This window comes from Strongylocentrotus purpuratus, unplaced genomic scaffold (assembly GCF_000002235.5).
Source record: "Strongylocentrotus purpuratus isolate Spur 01 unplaced genomic scaffold, Spur_5.0 spur5_scaffold_7, whole genome shotgun sequence".
NCBI classification, from domain to species: domain Eukaryota; kingdom Metazoa; phylum Echinodermata; class Echinoidea; order Camarodonta; family Strongylocentrotidae; genus Strongylocentrotus; species Strongylocentrotus purpuratus.
In genome coordinates, this window is record NW_022145613.1 from 23,556,715 (window position 1) to 23,579,686 (window position 22,972).

Sequence of the window (22,972 nt, forward strand, 5' to 3'; positions counted from 1 at the left end):
GTTCAAGACATGCGTGCTATTCTTTCATCAAGAGAATGGAAAAAAAATAACTAAAGAAAGACCAACAAAAAAGACCCCCCCCCCCCCCACACACACACACAAAAAAAAATCCGCCCGCCCGCTCCTACTCCAGAAAAGTAATCGAGGACAACCAAATGATTTTTTTGTTGCCTAAATGGGACAACAAATGAACAAATACTCTGGACTTTTTAAAACATATGTTATGTAAATGGCGTCAATACGAGGCATTAGAGGAGTTGAGACACGGGTGGCTTCCTGACTTCGTGTCAACTGGGATGGAACCAAAATCATCACACAGATTTCTCCTACACCCATTTATTTCTAATTCAATTCCATCTCCACTTTTACCAATGTTTTTGCTCGGAGGGGCTGGTGGGTTTAATAAAGGGACACTTACTTGGAGTCCTATCACAGGGCCTTTTTGTCGAATGTCCTTTAACTGTGATTTGATTATTGTACGAATGTTAAATAGTTGGGCCATGCCTACATCCTCTGTAGATAATCACCATAAGTAGTAGAATACTATGCCTAGAGGCAATACCAAAGCAAAGAAGGAATAGCGCGAATGTTCACTGATATGGCCATTTCTTCCACCTACATTAGTAACTTCGGTTGTCGAACTGATGTTTTGAAGAGGACATGTCTGATTGACATTTTTTAATGACTGATTAACAAGGACCAGAGGACTGGCACAGACCGGATTATCACGTATGTCGCAGTATGGTGACACTCTGAACCTGAACGAACGAAAAGGCTCAAAAGAACAATTACATGCCCACGGGTTGCCTTCTAGATATAGATTCCCAACACGGCCGGTCCAGTTTTCAATCGAAGCATTACCGAGATGTTTTAGTTCATTGTCACGCAACTTTAAAGATAAAATAGTTGGGAGAGTGAAAGTAATAGCCGTTAATCTGTTTGCATCAAGATCAAGTATATTTATTTGTACCAAATTTTTGAATATATCACGTGGTAGGCTGGATAAAAAATTGTTGGCTAGGTCTAAGTAGATCAAGGATGACTGGTCTTTGAAGATGTTTTCAGGCAGATCAACAAGTTTGTTATTGTTAAGAAATATATTTTTAATACTCTTTAAATCTTGGAATACAGCAGGACTGAGATAAGTCAGGTGGTTCGAGGAGAGGTCGATGATCTTTAGGTTCAGTGCTAGTTGAAAATTCCCCCCCTCTATGGAACTGAGGTTATTCTTTCCTAGGTCGATGGAAAGAAGGTTCTCTGTGCCATTTAGTGCATCCCGATTGAAGGTATGTATATGGTTGTAGGTCAAGTCGATGACTTCTAGTTGATATGCACCATTGAATGTGTTTGCATTAATCTAAAAAAAATAAGAGAAACACAAGACATACTACTAATAGTATTGCAATGACATGTCATAGCAAGGTCATGACAAGGTATGTGAAATTATAAAATACTTAAATGTGTCGAATTTCCTTGTTTAATTATTCTCTTTAATGTCTCAGACCTTTCACGAACTAGTTTAATGATGCCGTTTGATCTTTAATGTCACAAATTGCTTGCCATTGGTATTTCTTTAGTCTTATGCTTATCTTGTTGTATAGAGATTTAACATTACATTAACAGTAAACATAAACATGTTTATGGTTTTTGTTAATGTTAGATGTAACAAAAATCCAAACGACTATAGAAATCAAAATAAAATTTATTTTAAATTTTTCATCTACAGTTATGATAATTACCATGAGTAGAATTCTTATTGAGAATGGATAGTTTTTATAATTTTTGGGAAACCTTCAGGGACGTTTTTTCCTTTTTATTTTTTACATTTCTAAAACAAAATCTTACATACTTTAATCATAAAGGTAATACAAAGTTTGGGGAAATTTTGAAAATTGGGTGGATAGTGATTCGTTATAATTTTGATATCCTTGGATGCCTTTGTGGATGTCTTATAAGCACTAGAAAAGTTAGCCCTTAAAACACTTCTGCTTTTGAGAAAAATAAGATATAACAATTTACCGGTGCTCCGGTAAATTTTGATGAATTTCAAATAGCGCCTACGGCCGTACAATGGTAGCTGCGACCCTAAAAATATCAGAATATGTAGTTGAGATATATAATTACCGAGCGGAAATATCTAATCGGTCGTTTTCAGTCAAGAAACATTGTTTTATAGTGTAATTAATATCTTGACCTTGAGAGGGAGCTATACAACATAACAAGTTTATTATTTACAATTTCATAACTTTAGCCTCGATTTCAACCGCGACAACGATCATTTAATATTGTAGGCTCGCTATGTTTCCAATTATGTTCATTTGAACCAAATTCATAACCCCATACCGAAACGTTGTATTACCTTTAAACAATACTTGCAATGGCCTCCTTTTGATCACAACATGGAATTAATATTTTGTAAATCTTTATATTTGAATTTCTGATTTTTCAGAGAAACCGTCCACATTTGTTATAGAAAATGTATCATCAAATTGCAAGATTGTCTATTATTGCTTGCTTTTCTCAAAATATTAATTTTGAGCATTGCAGACAACCCAAACTTGATTGTATCAATAAAAATATGCTATAAAATTTGCACTGAACTATGCTCATATCCTTTAATAGTCTGTTAATTTTGCAATTTTGTTCTCGCTATTCTGTATTACTCAGTGTCTTTTGCAGTTATATACTTACTTGATAAATGTTGTTATGAGACAGAATGAGTCTCTCCAAATGAAGGAAATCTCTGAATATTCCAGGTTCGATTTCAGCGATCTGATTATAACGAAGTGACAAATATGTAGATTGACTACATTCGATAGGTATGGATTCGAATTGTCTCGAATCACAGTTGGTCTCCTGCAAGTCTTCTTCGTAGGAACATTGCACGTCACAGGCTGTCGAATTCTGCTGAGCTACAGCCGAGTGAAATAGCACAAGCAACAACGATAGAATCACAAACGGAGTCATGATTGGGCATAGAACGTTGGTTTATATTAGGAGTCCCGACCTCTACTATGAAATAAACCAAAAGGGTGACTGTCCATCAAGTTGAGACCATGCACATGTCTGGTAGCCAGTGGTTTAACCTAAATTTAATAAACATATAAAAACAATAAATTATCAAGTCGAACAAATATAGATGCATATAGCATACAACATCTTTTACAACTCTGTATCTTCAAATGAAATAATTCTGTGTTTTACACCAAGTACATATAGCTCCCAGCCCAATAAATTGTAAGTGTAAATAAATCATCTGTATAATTTAATAATACACTGTCGATCATATAGTTGGATTTTTTTTTTACCCCAATTTATGGAATTATTTTGACAATGATTTATTCCTAATAGATCTAGATAATAGTATACTTTCTCAGATTTTATTGAATAATAATTTGCCAGTGTTTTGTTTTGCGTGACTGATTATTAACTGGAAGACCTACGCCCTCAATTCATAAATGACAGTAATGAGGATTAATGCCCCTCAAAAAGGCATTAATATAGCACATCGACACGGTTTTGATCCTGGGGCCTCACAGTTACGAGGCCATTGCTTGGCCTCTGAACCATGACTGTACGCAGCGGGGCTAGGGTAGGGGGCAGTTCCCACAAATTAAAAAAAACCCAAAGAAAATGCAATACATTTTCAATAATTCCTTGCATTTTACCCCGGCCCCCAACATAAAATAAATCCTCTGTACGACCATGCATTATGCCTCACGTCGCTGAAACACGTACAAGTATTACTACTACGAAATATGACATTGTTGCATCAATTAGTTACAATTAACGTTATAAATGGAGCGAGTTGCATTTGAAAGGGGAGAATTTCTGCTATTTTGTGGAGTAGAAATTATTTCTGGGGACCTTTTAACGGGCTTTTAACCCCTCTGCCTTTTGTTCTTAAATGTTGTTACGCATTCATTCTCTAAGACAGAAGTCTATGGCAGATGCCCAAATTTTGTGTTGAAAAATGTGCACGGTCATGCTCAAACGGCTATAACATCTGAATAATTAGGGCGAGCAGATCTGGAGACATTAATGTTAAGCTAAAAGCTGATGTCAAAATCATTGTCATTGGTCCAATAACCTCTCTGCCTTTTTGTTTCCATAGTTTTCACCAATTGACGAAAAGCTCTGATAAATCGAAAACTAGCAATGACGTAATGGGAGATTCCATTATTGGTGTGAGGGGTAGCAGCATATAGCCCTTCAATCCCGCGCAAGGAGACGACAGTAACTTGCGATAACTATAAGCCAATAGGGAAGACCGAAATCATTGGAAAAGTGTCTGATTTCTTTAATTTTGAGCATTATGTGAATCCTAGATTCAATAATGTTTTAAGTTTCATTAAGTCAAGTATTGCTTATGAATAAGAGTTATACAAAGGAACAAAATAGAGCTTTTTCTTCGCCATGCTCCGCAGTCAATCATGTTTCCATTCTCACGTACCGTACTGTCGATTGCAATATGTGTACCTACTTACACTTCAATGACACAATGCAGGAATTATGACTGTGGGTGCATGCTGTACTGTACGTGTATTGACGTGTAAATTTGGGCTTGTAATGTTTGTGAGTGAAGTGATTGCGAGCCTGTAAACATGTGCAATGTATGAATACAATATACACCCAGGACACATGAACGTGTGTGCTAGATGAGGCGAGGGATCGGGCATTCAGTAGTAATTACACCAAACACCCATATTTACTGTAATGGAGCAGTCCAACCACTCTGCTCACTGAACCGCTGTAGCGTGATAAAGTAAACAAAACGTTCAGGTGAATCCAACATAGTACCTTTAAGGGCTTGGTCATGGTAATATTTTTATGATATTAATACCACATCCTAAAATGTGTCCGAAATCACATCTTCATACACACCCGACCAATATTGGACAGTGGCCTCGATGAATTTTTATGCCACATCTAGACTACTCCTAATTGCCTACGAAAATTAAAAATCGGAGGTAAAAATAACGAAATATTAGCAAATATCTTACCAGACCTACAGCTTGGGTTCCACATGTGCTTCTCTGCTGCATTACAAAGGCTCTGACTACTTGTGGTCAGTGTTTGTGTTAGAGGCGCTTGAAATGTGCTGCATATAGATGAAATGCATGCAGTGCGACACAGGGATGTTCTGATGGTGTGATGTGGGATGCTATATGTTCGCGTGCTAATCACGTCATGGCGATCTCAACTGGCATACCGCCATTTACGTTCATTGGTGAGCATGCACTGCTAGTTCGCCATTATGCTGGTATTAAAAACAAAAATTATGAAATTTAGAACACTTGTGAATTTTACAAAGTCTAATTATTTCTTTGATAATTCTGTCGAAATATTTCTCCTTATTTAAGTTCCCTCTCTCTCTCTCTCTCGCTCTCTCTCCCCTCTCCCTCTTATTTTCCTTTGTAGTTTTTGTCTTTTTTTATATTCCTTTCCAAAACTCTCTCTCTCTACTTTATCTTTTTTTCTCAATTCCTCTTTTTCCCCTTTCTTTGAAGTTCCTCTCTTTGTATATTTCTTTCCAACACACTCTCTCTCTTTCTCTCTCTCCCTTTTATTTTCCTTTGCAGTTCCTCTCTTTGTATATTTCTTTCCAAATCTCTCTCTCTTTCTCTCTCTCTCTCTCTCTCTCTCTTTTCAATCCCTCTTACATCCTTTGTAGTTAATAATAATAATAATAATATTCCGTGTTTATGTAGCGCTCAAAACATCGATCCAACTATTTGCCTAAGCGCTTTACAGATATATTATAAACCCGGTCATCGGATTCAGGCTTACCCGCACACAATGTATGTACATGTTCCACTCCCTGGGGAGCAATCCAGCCAGTTGCCATTTTACAAGCGCACACTTGCTCGTTCAATTATATATATGAACTTTCGCATCCTACAGGGTTCTTCTCTTTGTATATTTTTTTTAGAAAATGAACGCATTCAAAACTGCGATATTTCAGCCCGATGACGAAAAAAAACAAATAAAAAAAGTAAAAAGACTTCCGACCGACCGGCCCATGTTTTTGCACCTAAAGGGCAATACAACATTTTTTTTTTTTTTTTTGGGGGGGGGGGGGGAAGGGGGGGGGGGCCTAATTCAGTGTCCTGACACGTATAAATGGTTCGTCTCAACTATGCATATGGATCATTGCTATATCAGTGAAAAAAATACACAGGGGCTAGGGGCGAATTAGCCTCCGAAATGACAAAAAGAGCCACTGAAAGTCATAAAAGAGCCCCCCAAAAGTTCAATGCAAAACAAATTAAAGAGTGTTAATTTCATGCAAGCAAGCTTGAAAAGTAGCCCCCGAAAATTTTAAAGTATTTTTTCCCTGGCTGTATGTTTGCTTGAGATCAAAGTCCTTGAACTGCATGTATCTTGTTCTGCTTGGAAATCTGTGAACGAACTACCCTGATTTAATATTAGTATTCATATGGTGATCACTATACCCGTTGCACCTGGAGCGTCATTTGTTCACAGGGATAATTAGCGCAGGACGGTATTGACGCAATCAAAATGACGCATCGTGCGCAACAGATATGAAAAGCGATTAAAAAAAAAAAACAATTGTTATTTTTTTTTAATGGAAGGGATGGGGAGGGTAGACCAAGATCACTCTATTGAGAATGGTTGTCCTGAAATGTTCAGATGTGAATTATTCACGTTTCAAATTTAGTGGTTATTTCACGAGTTACTTGATAACATGCCAATTACGAACCGGTCCGTCGATTTAGAAAATCTGTAATCAGTATTATGATATTGATTTTTATTCATCCATGTTAAATAATAAAAACAAAATAAAACCAGACTATAGTCTAAATTCATTGCTGACTGATTTTTATTACAAATTTTTAGAGGAATATGAGATCCAACACACTTTAGCAGAGAACCTGTAAGTCAGTGAAATTGTGAGCCAGTGAAAAATATCTTGAAATTACTCCTATTTGACTACTTAGAAAGGGAAACAATCTCTCTAAAGTTTGCAGTGTCCTTGCTGGCCATTTGCCACATGGAAGCTGCCATATTGATTGAAATAATTATGTCAGAATAGTTGCTAAGTAATCAAACAGGAAAATTTCAAGATATTTTTGACTGGCTCATGATTTTTAATAAGGCTATCAGCTAAAGTATGTTGGGTTTCATTTTCCTTTAACCAGGAAAAACAAACCTTCGACAGTATGACATTTCACATCGAAGAATTCACGTATTAAATCAACCAACGTTTGTAACAGGGCAACTTAAGAAATTTGAATCATCTTCTTATCTTCTTTTTATAAATGCCGCACCAATGAATATGATCTTTTTATGATTTTTTTAAATATTACGTGTACGTGGGTATATATACACACATACGGACAGATTTATATATATGACATAACCACTATTATTATGATTATAACTATTCTTCTATTCTATTGTTCTTCTTCTTCTTATTAGTACTATCGTCAGCTTCATTACTCCATTGCTGTCATCATTACAATGAAATGTATACACTAGTGGAATAGCCCAATCATCACAGATGTGAGAAATGGAAGAGCGCCACTTACGTACCACGCATACAGGTTGTATCTGTTATAGTGCCTGTTATGATTTATGACACTTGATGTATCCTACTTAGATTTACTTCTCCTAATTAGTAATGCTATGTCTAATATTTGGTGAAGAAGGATACAGGTATTAGACGAAGTATGACCACGTCGGGTACGACATTTCCCAAATTGATTTGAAGCAGAAAAAGTGCTCTTTGTGATAATCTGCATTTTTTGTGCCCTATATTTCAAACGTTGAAGGGTCACAGGTGTTTTCGGAAAGTATGATTAGAATCTTTACGCTAATTGGCTCTTACATATCAAGATTACATTGCAATGGTCATTGACCGATTACAAACACACTACCGACATGTACAATATAATACAAATAGAAAACATTTCATATTCCAAACTAAAGTATATACACTGATGAGAACAACAACTTCAAAGTTTAGAGGTATAAAAGCACACTTACACCACACATCTTGTTTATAATCAGCATACTAGGCACACTACCGCTCAATTTCATCCAAAATTTAGAGTAAAAAACGCTCAAAACTAGAACCAGTAAATGGATTAGCTTTACAGTAAATGATAGATCATGTGATAAAAAAACCCATCTAAACCTCACTGCTATTTACAAAGCCATGATTAATATTTTGCTCTTCATGGTCATTCGTTTGCTTTTTGCTTTAGGTATTAATTTTCACCAATATTGTCTCTCACTCACTCTTCGTCTCTTTTCTCTTTCATTGCATTGTATTATCCGTGAACATGGACATTTCTACGTATATTACGATAAATTGTCATTTCGCTTGTTAAAGGTACTACGTCCCATTTGCAGGCCAAAAAAATGAAAAGGTTAAATTCCAACGGCATTTGAAAGACAATACTAATTTAGAACTTCCCTTAAAAAAAAGGGGGGGGGGCTTGAAAATGTGTTTAAGTGGAAAAATAACGACTATTTGTTGAATCGACTTAGGAGATATAGAGCCAGTAAGTAATAGTCTGATTTTTCAGACCATTGTACCGAATGGTCGTATGTTTTATGCTGCGCAAAGATTCAATCAAATTTTGGCCATCACAAGAAATGGGTTATTGATGTAGACAAATGCTCATGTACCCTTTACAGCTCATTTTATATATGTCATTACCAAAGATGAAAAAGCCAGTCAGTCACTCAATAGTGTCTGACAGTGAAGTCTAGCAAGTAAACGGGTTTCCTTGCATAATTTGAATATGAGGACACTGCTAACGTTTAAATTTGACAGATAGAACATACATGACATATTCATAATTCCTGCAAAGTTCTACAGAATTTGATGTTGGCTGCAAAAGGGACATAGTATCTTTAAGCATGTTTCGTATTACGTTTTTCTTTTCTTTGTTGCATGGAGTTTGAACTGATTTTTCTTTCTTTCTTTCTTTTGTTCCTTCTCCTCACGTGCACAAAGGTCACATTTGCAATAGACTAAATATTATGCCAACAGTATAAGTTTAAAATGTTTCAAGGTTTTCTTTTAGTTTTTCAAAGAAATCTGAATCATTAATACGAGAATTGTGTACATCGTAATTTTTTTCATTTATATGCAGTGTATTTTTCAGATCAAATTCAGGCGTCTCAGGACATAGCACGATCTATCTGACCTCAACTTGTACACATTCTTTTCCTTCTTTCGACACTGTAGTATCGCGTTACCCTCTAACCCTTATGTTTAGCCAACGTTTATATCAGCTATCGGGAGGTGGGAGTTGGTCTAGCGGCACGTTCACTTGGTCAGCTCTCTGTCTTTGCCCTCAAACTTGCTCAGGCGATCCCGGTTCGATACTGAGTCACGTCTTTGGGATGGCGACGTTAAAGGACGGTCCCCAGACGTAAATAATCATTTCTGATTGATACACGTCTGTTAAAACCAAATTATGCAAATTTGTATAAAAGCGCACGAAACCTTCTTCCTGTCAGCAACTTACCGAATCTCATGATAAAAGCATGAGGAGTTATACAAATATGACCTCATAACGTGATATATCAACTGCAGCAATAGTACGCAGTAAACCTTTTTTCTAATTCTTACCCTAGAATAACTGGTCTAACTACGAATGTGCTTAAATTCCCTAAAATATCAAGGTGAGATACACACAGCAAAAACTGTCAAATACTTCACAAAAATGTTTTATTAACAAACAAAATTACCTGCAAGGTAATGTCATTAATTTTTGAAAAAGGGTATTATTGTCATATCCAGTGCATGATAGCAAAATGATTTTACAACAGCTACAAGATGAATTCAATAATTAGGAAATATCTTTATATTATTATCCAAAAAGAAAGCATTTTTTTCCATTTCGCCATGCAGGTCGACCGAACAGTTGTGCTCCTTTTCGGCATTGCTTTTAAAAGCTCAATTTCAAAATCAGTATTATCCAATTACTTTTTCATGCCTAGATAACATTGACACGCCCGGAACAAAAAAATGACATTACCTTTGAGGTTTTCATTTTTAAAAAATCATCGAGAAATAACGCTAAAAAATATACAAAAACACCCACCGACCCATCCACTCTGTCATGACACTTAACACACACCCACACTCCACACACACATTGGAAAATTATTTTTCGTTACCCCACCTGAACTTGTCAGAAAGTAGCAAGAAAAATGTAAAGGGCGAGTTTTTACAAACCAAATGATGGTAGCTAGTCATTCTCTACCGGTTAAAGTCTCTCAAAAATGCAGCGTGAAACAGGCGCGTACGCAGGGGGGGTGTTTGGGGGGTTAAACCCCCCCCTTTGGTATTTTTATGTGTGTAAACCCCCCTAAAAAATCCCTAAAACCCCCCCCCCTTTGGATTTTTTTTTTTTAATTATTAAAAAAAAAAAAATACCTCCATGGCTGACCTAAGAAAGGTGACCTTACCCCCCCCCCCAACGGACCCCCCCCCCCACTGAGCGACTTTTCGGCTGGCTGAGTCGTTGCGATTTTTTTTGGACTCCCCCCCCCCCAAAAAAAAGTGTCCGCTTACCCCCCCCCCCCCCCCCCCCCCCCCCACTGAGCGACTTTTTGGCCGGCGCGATTTTCAAATTTTCCTGAGTCGTTGCGAAATTTTGGACCCGAGTTTAAACCCCCCCCCCCCCCTTGAAAAAATCCTGCGTACGCCACTGGCGTGAAATGTACTAAAATTTCAAGACGACAACAATTTTCCCCCAATTTTTTATCAAGTAATTCTTCAAATAGAATTTGTGTGCTTTGTAAAAGAAAGAAAAAATCTCTATTTTGACGGACTTGTGGCTGACTTGATGGCTTTCATGGTTTACTTAGCCAACGAAAAGAGATCAAAGCCCGTTGGCGAAGAGCATGGGAGATACAAGGCAGATTCCGAAACGGCAGACATGGATCTGCGAGAGATCTGCCACACCTAAATTATTCACTCTAGTCCTTCTCATTGCACAATGCATAGTAAGTATTTTTAAACAGTCATGCCGTGCCAATACTTGCTACAGAGTGTCAAATATTGGAAAACTGCCCTTTTATAGGACATGAGCACCAAGCAAGGATGCGGAACTCAAAACCTTCTGACTGGAATGTCCGATGAATGAACCACGCGTGCATCAGGATGCCGCATAAAATTAGTAAATTTGATAGATAGTTGCATGAATGTATTTGAGTTAAATGGCACTTGCAGCAAAGGTGCACGCTTCGAGAGACATGACAATCACATGTTTTTTTAAAGGGACCCTGTAGACATCAGACTTGAGGATTGAACAGACTCTCTATTGCGCCGTCGGATATAAGTTATAGCCACTTTAAATCAAGAAAAAAAGTCAGGACAACGGCACCGTGAGTGATGCACTGTGGAGGCAACTCTTGATAAGCACATAGAGTACAAGGCTGTAGATCAGTGCCTAGCCAAGACAGGCATGGCCCCCTATAAGATAAGAAAACATGGATGTATTTCAGAGAGTGTTGACTATATCGTTAGGTTCATGGTCCCTGACTTTGTAGAACTTGACCCGACCGTGTGGAAAGTAAATCTTGTACAGATAATAGGCGTCGACGATGAGTAGGATGATGAGGACGGGAATGGCCAGGAACTGCACGTACCACCAGAAAGGTCTTCCACGATGAGGACGTCTCCTGACGTGATTATTTCGTCCTTTGCCGTCGCGGTCGCCTTTCCCTTTCCCGTGGTCGATATCAGTTTCATCGTCGAAGTCGTCTATGTCTATGAGCTCGGTCGTGTTCTCGTAATTGAACCCCACGTAGTCCGGTTTGAAGATGTCGAGTACTACGACGAGGAAGATGATGTCGGTTCGAGGTGGGATGACTCCGCCTGCCCCGGCTTCACCGTATCCAAGACGATAAGGAACAAATATCCGTCGAGTTTGTCTGCAAACCAATCATTAAAAAAAATCACTGAATGGCATGGTATACTATAGTTCGTATCAAATCTGCGCATTACCAGATAAAAATACTTTCTAACCTAATTATTGTGAAACCAATTAACAAATATTTGTTAAGTGGTCAGTTTTTATTTATTCAGCAACGGATCATTCCATGGTACACGGGTGATTATGTTGATTTGTATTTCTTTTAATTTAAGGGTATACGAGCTATCCATGAAGTATATCAAGCTTTCACTTTGGGAAATATTATTCTTGAATTGACAAAGTGCGACTTTTCTTGTATAACAGATCTGTAAATACTTGCGATGTGAAGTGATATAAGCTGAACCAAACAAGTATATTTAACAAATGCTGATTTGGTTAGCTGCGTTAAAGATAAAGTTGAGTACCGGTCATGTGTTTTCTATTTCTGTGATTAATAATAAAATGATTCGATCAAAATTAATATCACATGAACTGTGCTGTACATAGAAATGCGTACATGAGCTACGCACATGTGGCACGAAAGTTTACTCCAAAACATCTATTTACCACCACATTTTGAAATTTTACAGAGCCCGACATTCGAAAGATAGTCATCAGCCATTTCTTACCCGATACAGGCATCATAGAGTCCGAGGTTAAATCCCTGAATGAGTGAGGGCCTAAGGTCAGATTCATTGAAGCACCCGGCTTGGTTGCATCGAACGAGACGCCATCTTCAAACGTACCCTAAAAAATAAAAATAAAAATAAATCAGAAAATAAAAAATGACATGGTTAGAAAAATAAGTCGTGATGATTTCATTAGGGATTACCTTCTTGCTCGGAAGCTGGAGAAGAACAACGAAGTGGGATGTATTATGCAAATGCGTTTGTAGAATGAAGGAATGAATGAAAGACGGAAAGAAAAAAACATACCAAACAAGCACACACACGCGCGCGCACACAAATTTTCTTTTTTTAGGACATCAAGGTAACAGTAATATTACTTCATTCGTGAAGGTTAATACAGTAATTTTTGTTTGCCCTTTCACCAAAAGAAAGAAATAACGGACAAAATTCTTACTACTATACGTATGACAGGTCACTAAAGCTGACTAAACAACTGTAGATAATTGGTTTATACGTATTTTCCAAGCACATGTAGTATAGACCATTTCTAGTTCACCGAGTATGAACAATAATAATAGGAACATTTCTGAACAGAAAATAAGCAGTAATTGTGTAATAACCCCCCCCCCCCCCACCCTCCAACAAAAAAAAAGGAAAAAAGGAAAACAAATTATAGGACACCGTCTTTACTTACGTTGTATGTGAGTAATATTGTGTCGCCATCTTCGGCTCGCTCTGTGCAATTGGTGACGTCAACCTGTAATAGAAAGAGGATGAATTGAACACAAAATTAATCAAAATTAAATGAATCTGTCCTTGGGATCCCCACCTCATCTATTCTCATTTTCCAATCTTTTCCGTAAACCCAGCAGAATGAGAACGTTGAGTTTAGGTATCTATCGGTTCAGGCCTTTGAAAACCTAGGGGCTCTAAGGGTTCAGGTAACCCCCTAGCTTGTTAGCCAATTTAAGAAGCGGAGGAACCACCCCCACCCCCATCATTTTTTTAGTTGTTTTTCAAAATCTTTCTTATATGAAGAGTAAACATTTTGATTTCATCACTTTCCATTAATTTCATCAATCGAAGAATAAATAAACAAAAATAAATGACATTTCTATTGAAGTTTACGTTGTAGAACATTCGATTTGTGTGCACGTGCTTTATTCAATTTATGATACACAACAAAAAAATACACTTCTTCAATCAATTCTGTTCTATTTAATTTCTTTCAATTCGATGATTTCAATGTTATCGCTACTTATTTTTGTCTGAAAATGTACAAAAAATTATTTCTTGAAGAGCTTCAAGACATCGTATCCTCATGGTTAGTAAGCTGAATGATGATGGGTGGATATTTCATCAAATTTCGCATTCACTGGCTCATTTCCGTAGTTGTTCTTTGTTTATTCAAGTCATATTGAGTAGCCATTAATGCAAAGGCAGATCTAGGATTGTCTGGAAAAAAAAAGGGGGGGGGGGGTTGATTTTGGTTTCCAACAAAAGTCTTGATATCCAGTTTTTAACACATTGCTTGGTCCAACGTATTTTGTTAAAGGGGGAATGGGGGGGGGGGGATTTTATCCGTTATAGAATCCGTCTGTAATCTAATGTGATTATATTCGGAATTAGATATTACTAACATCTACAAATATCATAAGATAGGCGGAATATTTATGTTTTGTGTACATCATTATATATAAGCGAGTTAATCGAGTTGTTAGGACAAGTCCATGAATGTCTACACGACTCACATGTGCTGCGTGTAAAATATTAAAGGAATACCCAACATCACCATCTCCCTTCTCTCTCTCTCTCTCTCTCTCTCTCTCTGTCTCCCTTTCTATCTCCCCTCCTCTTTCTATCCCCTCCCTCTACCTCGTTCCCCCTTTTTCATCTCATTACTCTCCCGTCGACCCTCCTTATATATCTTCTCATTATGTTCTCTCTCTACAGCCAGCTAATCAATAGAACCATGCAATACTGTCTACTAACAACATTCATGATCATAGTGTAGATACAAAGATGTCGGTCCACAGGTTTTTTTAAGGGGGGGGGGACAATTCAGCCGACAATATTCCAGAATAATTTTTTTAAAAGAACGAACAAGGATTACTTTTACAATATATTACAGAGGGATACAGACAATTTTTTTCCTTCACCAAAGGGAGAAAAGGGGAGGGGGCACAAGCCCTCTCCAACACCCATCCCTCTGGCTACGTCCCTGTCTCCTCAACCTTTTTATTTATCAATTACAACTAAATTAAATTAGAATCGCTGGAAGTAGTCAGAACGAAGACGATCAATTTTTCTTCCTTTTGGGCGGGTAATGAGCGAACAATCCATATTTTAACGAGGAGGGGAGAGAAAGAGGACGCTGTAAAGTGGGAATTGTTTTCCTGCTTTGTATTAGCAAACCCACTCGGCCCGACTGATGTACGTACTTGAGGGGGCCCCTGGATGAACGTTTTTTTATTTGTAGTTAATTAATTTCGGAAGGCGATCCTCTTTGCACGCTATATTTCAAATAGATGAAACGAGTGAAGTCTGGGGTGAAAGGGGTTGAATGAAACATGCGAGGGGGAAGGAGGGGGAGGGGGAATGGATGGTGGGGGAAAAAACAGTTCCAAAATTGTGAGATAAAAATAGGGACGGAGGGAGAGATAGAAATATTGAAGGATATGATAGAGTGAAGAAGAAAGAATGACATAGAGAGAGAGAGAGAGAGATAGAGAGAGACAGAGAGGGGGTAGGGAATGTCTGCCCTTTCCCCCTTCATTCTCTTCCTTTTCTCTTTTTTCTTCTTTTTAATTTTCTTCTTCTCCTTCTTCTTCTTCACTTCTTTCCTCCTTTTTCTGCTTCCCCTTTATCTTTATCTTCCGTTGCGTCTCCATTTCTTGGACCTCCTTCTCCCCTGCTGTTTATAGATTCGAACAAAGGAAGAAGAACACGATACAGTTTGGTTTAATAAGTAAGACCGCCACTCGGCACGTCCGAAAATATGGGGTCAAACAGAGAAATGAACGCAATCAACGATATTATATACGGAACAAATAGTTGCCATAGCAACCTTGAAAAGTAGAGCTTTCTGTGAGAGAAGCGCACAGTCAGATAGGAACGTCAACACGGATTGATATTATCATGCCTATTCCTAGGATACAGTCGTATTTTGTAGGTGCTTTATCGTGAGAAGATGTGCCGTTTCAACTAATCGGATGAAGGTGTATTTGTAAGGGAATCAATGAAAATCAATGCATACAGTTCGGCATTTCTCTTACTTTCACCAGGACCGATTTCCCTACTAAAGTTATTCTGCAGCGCATATAAGAGCCTGTCTCCTGTAAATTTAATGTCATCTGACATGAGACATAAAATACTGCACTTCGATAAACTACGACTATGAAACAGTTTATCCTGAACTCCAAAAGCAGAAAATGGCTTCTTGAAATACAATGGAAATAAATACGATTGCAGCTAATATCAATGAACCATGAGACGTTGCCGTATAGCTAAGTGTATGTGAACGTCGGATTCGTCGATAGCATAGCAAACAATTACGTTACTTCTCGACGTGAAACGCAAATAGCTCATCGGCACTGTCCGTTACCGACCCAATTTTCCCACTAAATGTGGCTTTCTCGCTTATTGACTGTTCATTTCAGCATAATTATCATGATGATAGTAATGGCTGATAATATTGTGAATCCGGAATGGTGTCATTAAAATAATTACTTAATTAAAGAGAAGGTTGAAAATAATTTGTGTGCGTTTTCACTGAATTATGCAAGTATGGAAGAACGTCAGATAAAAAATGCTCCCTGAAAAGCATGGCTCTTCAAATGCCTTAATATTCTAAATATGGCATGTAACCTCAAATCAATCGGGACGGATTTGTATGCCACATGTTCGTGTAGACCCATTTACATTTTTCTGTGTACAGTGCTTGTAACTTTACGAAGACTGGGCCAAATTTCTTATCATTTTGATGATTCCAAAACGTTTCTTTCACAATGCAATCGCATGACCAGAACTCAACTTTATCACTAAGTTCTGTGATGATGTTATATGACAAAATACGTAAACTTGAGAATAAGAAAAATGAGGTTGCTCTCAATAGCCTGATTTAGTGGCATGTCCTGGTGGATTATGCAAGAATAAATACACGAAATCATTACGAACTCAATTACTTTAACCGATACTATATTGGGGCAGTGATCAGTGATCACCCCTTGCAAATCAGTGAAGATTTTGTGGTCGTTTAGATCGGCACCATCAAGGTGACTCATACATTGCTACTTTCTTTATAGGCTTGGGGGATGGTAACTCGAACCCTCAGAGCCCCTAGGACTCAAGGGCCTGAACCGATAGATACCTGCTCAACGTTCTCACTCTGCTGGGCTTACAGAAAAGATTGGAATCAAAGTGGAAAATTTACTCCTGTTGACAAAAGACATACATGTCCCGTACTCTGCAGACATCCCATTTCGCTATTGTTTTTTGGAATGACAATGAATCTAATACAATAATAAATGTATTTCTGCTTTACATATTTTTAACAAAAATGCGTATAAGATGACATATGTCGTCGCTGTTTTCACGAAGTGACGGTAGTGAAAAAAAATTGCATTCACTTTGCGTTACGGTTTTCCTCACTACCGTCACTTCGTGAAAACAAGGACGATGTAATGGTTAAGGAATGGATTTAGGATTTTGTGACAAGCTGTATGACTATTGCCAATGGACTGGTATAGACGTGTTTCGAAATTGTCACACGCTGCTGCTGAAGATAATGATGACATTAATTAGAACCCAGTCGTATAGTTTAAAAAAGATAATAGAAAAACTGCAAGGAATATCTATGAATTTCTTCTTTGGTCCCCCTATAATTATAACCAAAGCCCAAACTGAAAATGTAAATAGGCCTACATCATTATAATAGCAGGAAGTAGGATGATCGTCAACGATCCATCCAAATGAGGTTTCTTGGTACCGAGGTACAACATGGGCTTAACGCCATACATTGTCTCACTATTCTCATTATGGCGACCCCATTTCAAGCTTCGTGTTCTTCGGTCATCTTTTAATCCTTGCTCAATTAAAAAACCTCAATACATTAATATTGATTCTATATAACTTTGGTAAAATAAGAAACAACTGCGTTTTTGTAACCCTGACACGTTTGGATGTAACCATGAAAATATTGGGATTATTTGCCAGAATCTGACGATGCGCCTCAGAATGTGCTCTTCTTTCTGCTGGCAATGGCGGATAATATCAATAGGCCTTATGCCAATGGCATCTCGTCAACACAGCCTCAAGAAGCACGATAAGGAGATGCCCAGATTAGCTGTACCGGTGATGTACTGGTATCATCATATCTTCGATACATCTCCTCTTTTCGAAGGAATTCCTCGACAGGTTTATTCCAGAGACATCATCCGTGAAGAAAGAAAACACGAGGCGAAGTTTCCTTCCTAAAACGGCAGCCAACAAATTTGCAAGGGGTAAACAACGCTGGAAGAGCAGGGAACTGGATGGTAAACACCGGATGCTCACGAGCGGGATCTCCAGGGCGACTCTTAAGATAATATTTTCCTGCGCGGGGGAAATTTCGGGCATGTATCGCATGCTGAAAAGGAACGAGAACAGTGAATGGTATCTATAGGGAAAGTGGGAAAGAATGCTAAGCTTGTTGTCATAAGAGATTAATTTACTTAACAAAAAGTATGATTCAATAAGTCCAGTCAAATAGCAATTAATCGAAACAAATTAAAAAATAATTTATTCCACTGCTGCAGTAATCTTAGAAAAAATCCTTTTAACGATATACAAAAAGTTTAGGAAAATCTAAATAGTGGAAAGCAGTAAAATTTGCAAACCACGCAAATTAGAGATTGTCTTATTAGAAAATTCCTTAATTATTTTGGAAATGTGTCCATCTATTCACTGTCCTTAAACACATCGGATTAAACACTTCATTTGTTTAAATTGGATACTTAGATGCACATTTAGGGGAAAATATGAATTTTAATTTCTTTACGGCGGATGCTTATTTGTTTATTATGCAAATTGGGTCCACAATATGTAAATCGAAGGGTTTTTCTTAGGATCAGTGCAGTGGATTACATTATTTTGCAATTTGTTTTGGGTTATCCCCTAAAATTCGCCATTTTGACTGGATTTAAGAGGCGTTGTTGCAAATGGCACCTTAACCGCTCAATTTAGATTCATAAATGTAAATGAAGCAATTAGTATAAGTGAAATTAATGTGATTCCTCTCTTTTGTGTTGTTGCTATGATTTTTTCATTAGGATGGAAAGGTCTCGAACACCACCGAAGAGAAGTTGTTATCTTATCCCGCAGCTTAACATTATTTAAATTCTATAACTGATGAAAACTCATGATTATAATGAACGAATAAATGACTCGGAATAGGGCAAATAATCCTAATATCCTCATAATGTCATGGTCAATCCAATCTTGTCAGGGTTACAGAAACACAGTTATTTCTTATAGTACCAAAGGAATATAGAAACAATATTGATATATTGAGGTGTTTTCATTGAGCAAGGATTAAAAGATGACCGAAGAACACGAAGCTTGAAATGGGGTCGCCATAATGAGAATAGGGAGACAATGTATGGCGTTGAGCCCATGTCGCACCTCGGTGCCTCGTTTAGCATATTAATGTGCAATCATAATGTCAAGACCCCATTCTTGTGACAACATTGTGACATGGAAGACATCAGGTTTTGAATGAAGAGAGAATCGCCTACGCCAATGACTTTCCCTAAACACCTTTGGCAGGTTGGAGGAGCTTTACCATCTAGGATGACCTACTCCAGACACTTCAAGACACCCTGGAAGAACAGTACAAGTACCTGGAGGGCCCATAGAGTTTCCTATCGTTTGTGGGGGCTGCCAAAATATCAAATTACTCTCCATTTCCGAAAGACAAGACAGCCAATATTTGATGGATGCCTGCGTACACGATGCAGGAAGACGAACGAAGAAGATAATAAATGTGAAAGCTGGGTTTTCTGAAATGAAACGCTGCTCACCTTGGGTTATTAGATAGGAATTATTGATTAAAAACTGTGTTTATAACCGACAGCTAGCAAAAGTATGTTAACCCTTAGATGATAAATTTAAAACTGAATGATTAAAACAGCAGCAAAAAAAAGAATGATGACGACACTTAATAAAGTACACCATGCATCTTCCAATCCGTTTGAGATAAAAACGAGTCTGTCATGATTGTGAAAAGCTGTTTCCATGTTTATACTTTCTCAGCAAATACGGCAGGTAGAAGCCAGCGAACACAAATAGAACTCCTTTTCACGTATGATTTTATGCACTTTTTGCTCCCAAGAGTGATTCCCGGCAATTTTTTCTTTCTGGGCTCGCTTGAGTTTACTCAGCTGGTTATGGTCATATTTCAACAATTTTCTGCGACAAATTTGAGCCGTGTGACGTCTGAGAAGGCATTATCTCAATTCTGTGCCAAAGAGGTAAGCGGGTTAGTTAATTGTGACGTAGAGCCTCTATGCAGACGTCTAGACGTTCTACGAGCAAGGCGAATGGTAAGGTAACGCACGCAGTCTTTTCATCCTCTCCATTCAGGGATTCAAGTTCACATAACCTGTACTGAAATGTTTGAAACTGTATTTCCCGCCATAAATCTTGTCTTATGAACCAGGTAAATTATAGGGTGGGGTCTGCTTTTGGGAGACCTGCGCCCCCACTCCCAGTCAGAGGACTTTGGAAACGGCGCTGGGGTCTGGGAGTACGAAGAAGGCAACAAATAGTTTAACTTAAGAGTGTTACAGCATGAGGGTGAAAGACCTCGTGATCACTTCTAGGAACTATCTAGGTCACCGTCTACACAAAGCATATAGGCCTATTGAGTGGGTTTCGGGCATAGGACCTCATGGAAAAAACGCCATTTCTCTTCCACTACGCACCTTCTCAATAATGACTGAATCAAAGTTCCAATCATTATTTTGTTGGCATACGGTCTGCCCAAAACTTATATTGCTACGTCGTTTATACTTTACTTATTTGTTCAATTTGTGTCTCGTATCGTTTTGTTTTCTTCACATTATGTGCACGTGATATTCCCATATTTTAGTTTGTTACGCCTTACAGGGCCCTCAATATGATCTTGTTTTGTCGACAGCAGTCCTTTAGCACTCAAAATGTCTCCCTGGACGAATAAACGTAATAAGTTGATAAAAACAGACCTCACAACAATAATGCTTCTCCTACATCACATGTTACATGCGAACATTACCATGATTAAAGATGCCTGAACTAGAATGTGTGAACTCTCTCTCTCTCCCTGTCTCTCTTTCTCTCTCTCTCTCTCTCTCTCTCTCTCTCTCCCTCTCTCCTTGCCTGTCGGACTCGTTCTTAGTAATTTAAAGACCCCGATGCAGGAGCAAGATGCGGAGACACCCATTCCAGCCAATCATACCAGGCACATGACTGTCATTCAGGAAGGGAGTGATTATCGCCTGTGGTAATTGTCTGTTTTTCATGCTAACGAGGAGCTCTCAAGTTGCCCGGGAAGGAATTAACTGAGAGGTGTCTGTGACTCTAGTTGATGTGTCGCCATAGCAACCCCTCCTTATCAAGTACAACCCCGCATCTTACCCATCCCCTCCATGTTGTCACATCATCTTTATTGGTAACGAGCACCCCCCAAGGTCTGTTATGTTCGTTGGCGGGACTTCATGCGACCAGTCATCATACCACACACGCACACAACACACACAACATACACACGCACACACACCACAGCATACACACCCACACGCTCACCCACACATAAACACCCATACATACACATACCCACATCATACACATCCACACGTACACATCCACGCACACGCACACCAACATATACACACACACCCACACATACCAAGGCACACCCTTCAAACCAGAAAAAAACAAGTATTAAAATATGTTTCTCGTAATCCATCAATAAAGCCAATATTCAATTTTACACTCGTTCGTATTGGCCATTTCCGAGAGTCCTTACAATTAAGGACATTTCTACATATTTTCCCCTAAAAAACACATCTGGTATTAGTAGGTGGAACGTAAAAGAGAACCTTTTAAAAAGTATTTTCTACCAATAATATAAAATACGATTAACAATCATTAAACACAAAATAGATTAATGTAATTACTATTTAATCATGGCAATTTGAATGTCGAAAATTGTATGAGATTCACGTTAAGAAATGCGTGGTCTTTGCAAAGAATAACTGGACGTGGAGCTCGTTGAGGAACGTTATACTTCTTAATTTCGCTTGGCGAATCATACAGTTCATATCTACCGAAGACAATAGCTGTACTATCCATCAATAGCTTACCCGCATAATGGACACAAACAGTGCGGTGATAAAAAGGCAAGGGACGATAATTAGTGCCGCATCTAATTAATACCATCTTCAGCGTTTCTATGGGTAACGGACATTTTACGAACCATGCCATAATCTCTATAAAAAGGGGGAGATCTAAAGAGCTTAAATTACAGGTAATTCATGGGGCTAATGTAACTTTTATGGAAATAACGTGGGTAGTATTATTTTAGTGGAATCGAAATTGATGGGCCTAAAAGGGTTTAATTGATGCGTTGACATGACTTTGTAGGTCCGCCAACATCTTTAAAAGGCAAGCATCATTTTAACATGTCACAGTATAGAAGGTATAGTAAGCGATCGTTTACCCAACGTGTTGCAGACTTCTGACAATGCATCATGGGGCAGTAGTTAGTAGTATACCATGTTATCATCGCTATGCTTGATCTTAAGTTGCGAATCCAGGGGTCTTTTGCAGAGGAAGGGTCACAAATCAAAATTATTTCTGACAACTAACACCAACAACATTACTACTATTAATACTACTATTACTACAACTACCACCGCCACCACCGCCACCACCGCCACCACCGCCCAACTATTACTACTAATACAACTACTATTACGGTCACAAAGGTTCGTATGAACGATAATTTCGTACGAATCTCCCTGTTTTTCCATTGTCTTCCCGAATTTCCATTGTCTGAAAAACGTTCGTACTGCGTTCGTAGCAGTTCGTAAAGGCATTTGTGACCGAGGCTTAATGCCACCACAACTACTACTACTACTACAACAACAACAACTACCATAGGCGCCGGAAGTGGGGGGGCAGGGGGGGCAGTTGCCCCCCAGTCAAAAAGTGGGGGGGCAAAACGCATTTTTGCCCCCCCTAAACGCCCCCCCCCCCTTAAAAAAAAAAAAAAAACAGTAAAGGAGTAAACATGGTTTGTATTTTTAATCAAAAAGAACGTAACAATAATAAAACCTGAATTAAATCACATATACAATTCCATTCAAAGAAAAAGGAAAGTTAACAGGAATTAAATTTCATAAACATTGCGCATGCCACCTA

The 22,972-nt window shown here is 38.2% G+C and overlaps 1 protein-coding gene and 1 long non-coding RNA gene across 2 annotated transcripts; both read right to left on the reverse strand.

Moving 5' to 3' along the window:
* Nucleotides 1-229: 229 nt before the first annotated feature.
* Nucleotides 230-5,124, reverse strand: LOC105437498 (leucine-rich repeat-containing protein 15). Its single transcript, XM_011664145.2, has 3 exons — nt 5,004-5,124; nt 2,692-3,086; nt 230-1,357 (listed from the first exon to the last, which is right to left on the reverse strand). Exons 2-3 carry the CDS (start codon nt 2,965-2,967, stop codon nt 524-526), a joined length of 1,110 nt encoding a protein of 369 aa, XP_011662447.2. The 5' UTR covers nt 2,968-3,086; nt 5,004-5,124; the 3' UTR covers nt 230-523.
* Nucleotides 5,125-11,274: 6,150 nt separating this feature from the next.
* On the reverse strand, nt 11,275-13,292 carry LOC105437499. The gene is made up of 3 exons (XR_004062138.1): nt 13,227-13,292; nt 12,533-12,650; nt 11,275-11,922 (listed from the first exon to the last, which is right to left on the reverse strand). It is a non-coding gene; the product is annotated as an uncharacterized LOC105437499 (long non-coding RNA).
* Nucleotides 13,293-22,972: the final 9,680 nt, after the last annotated feature.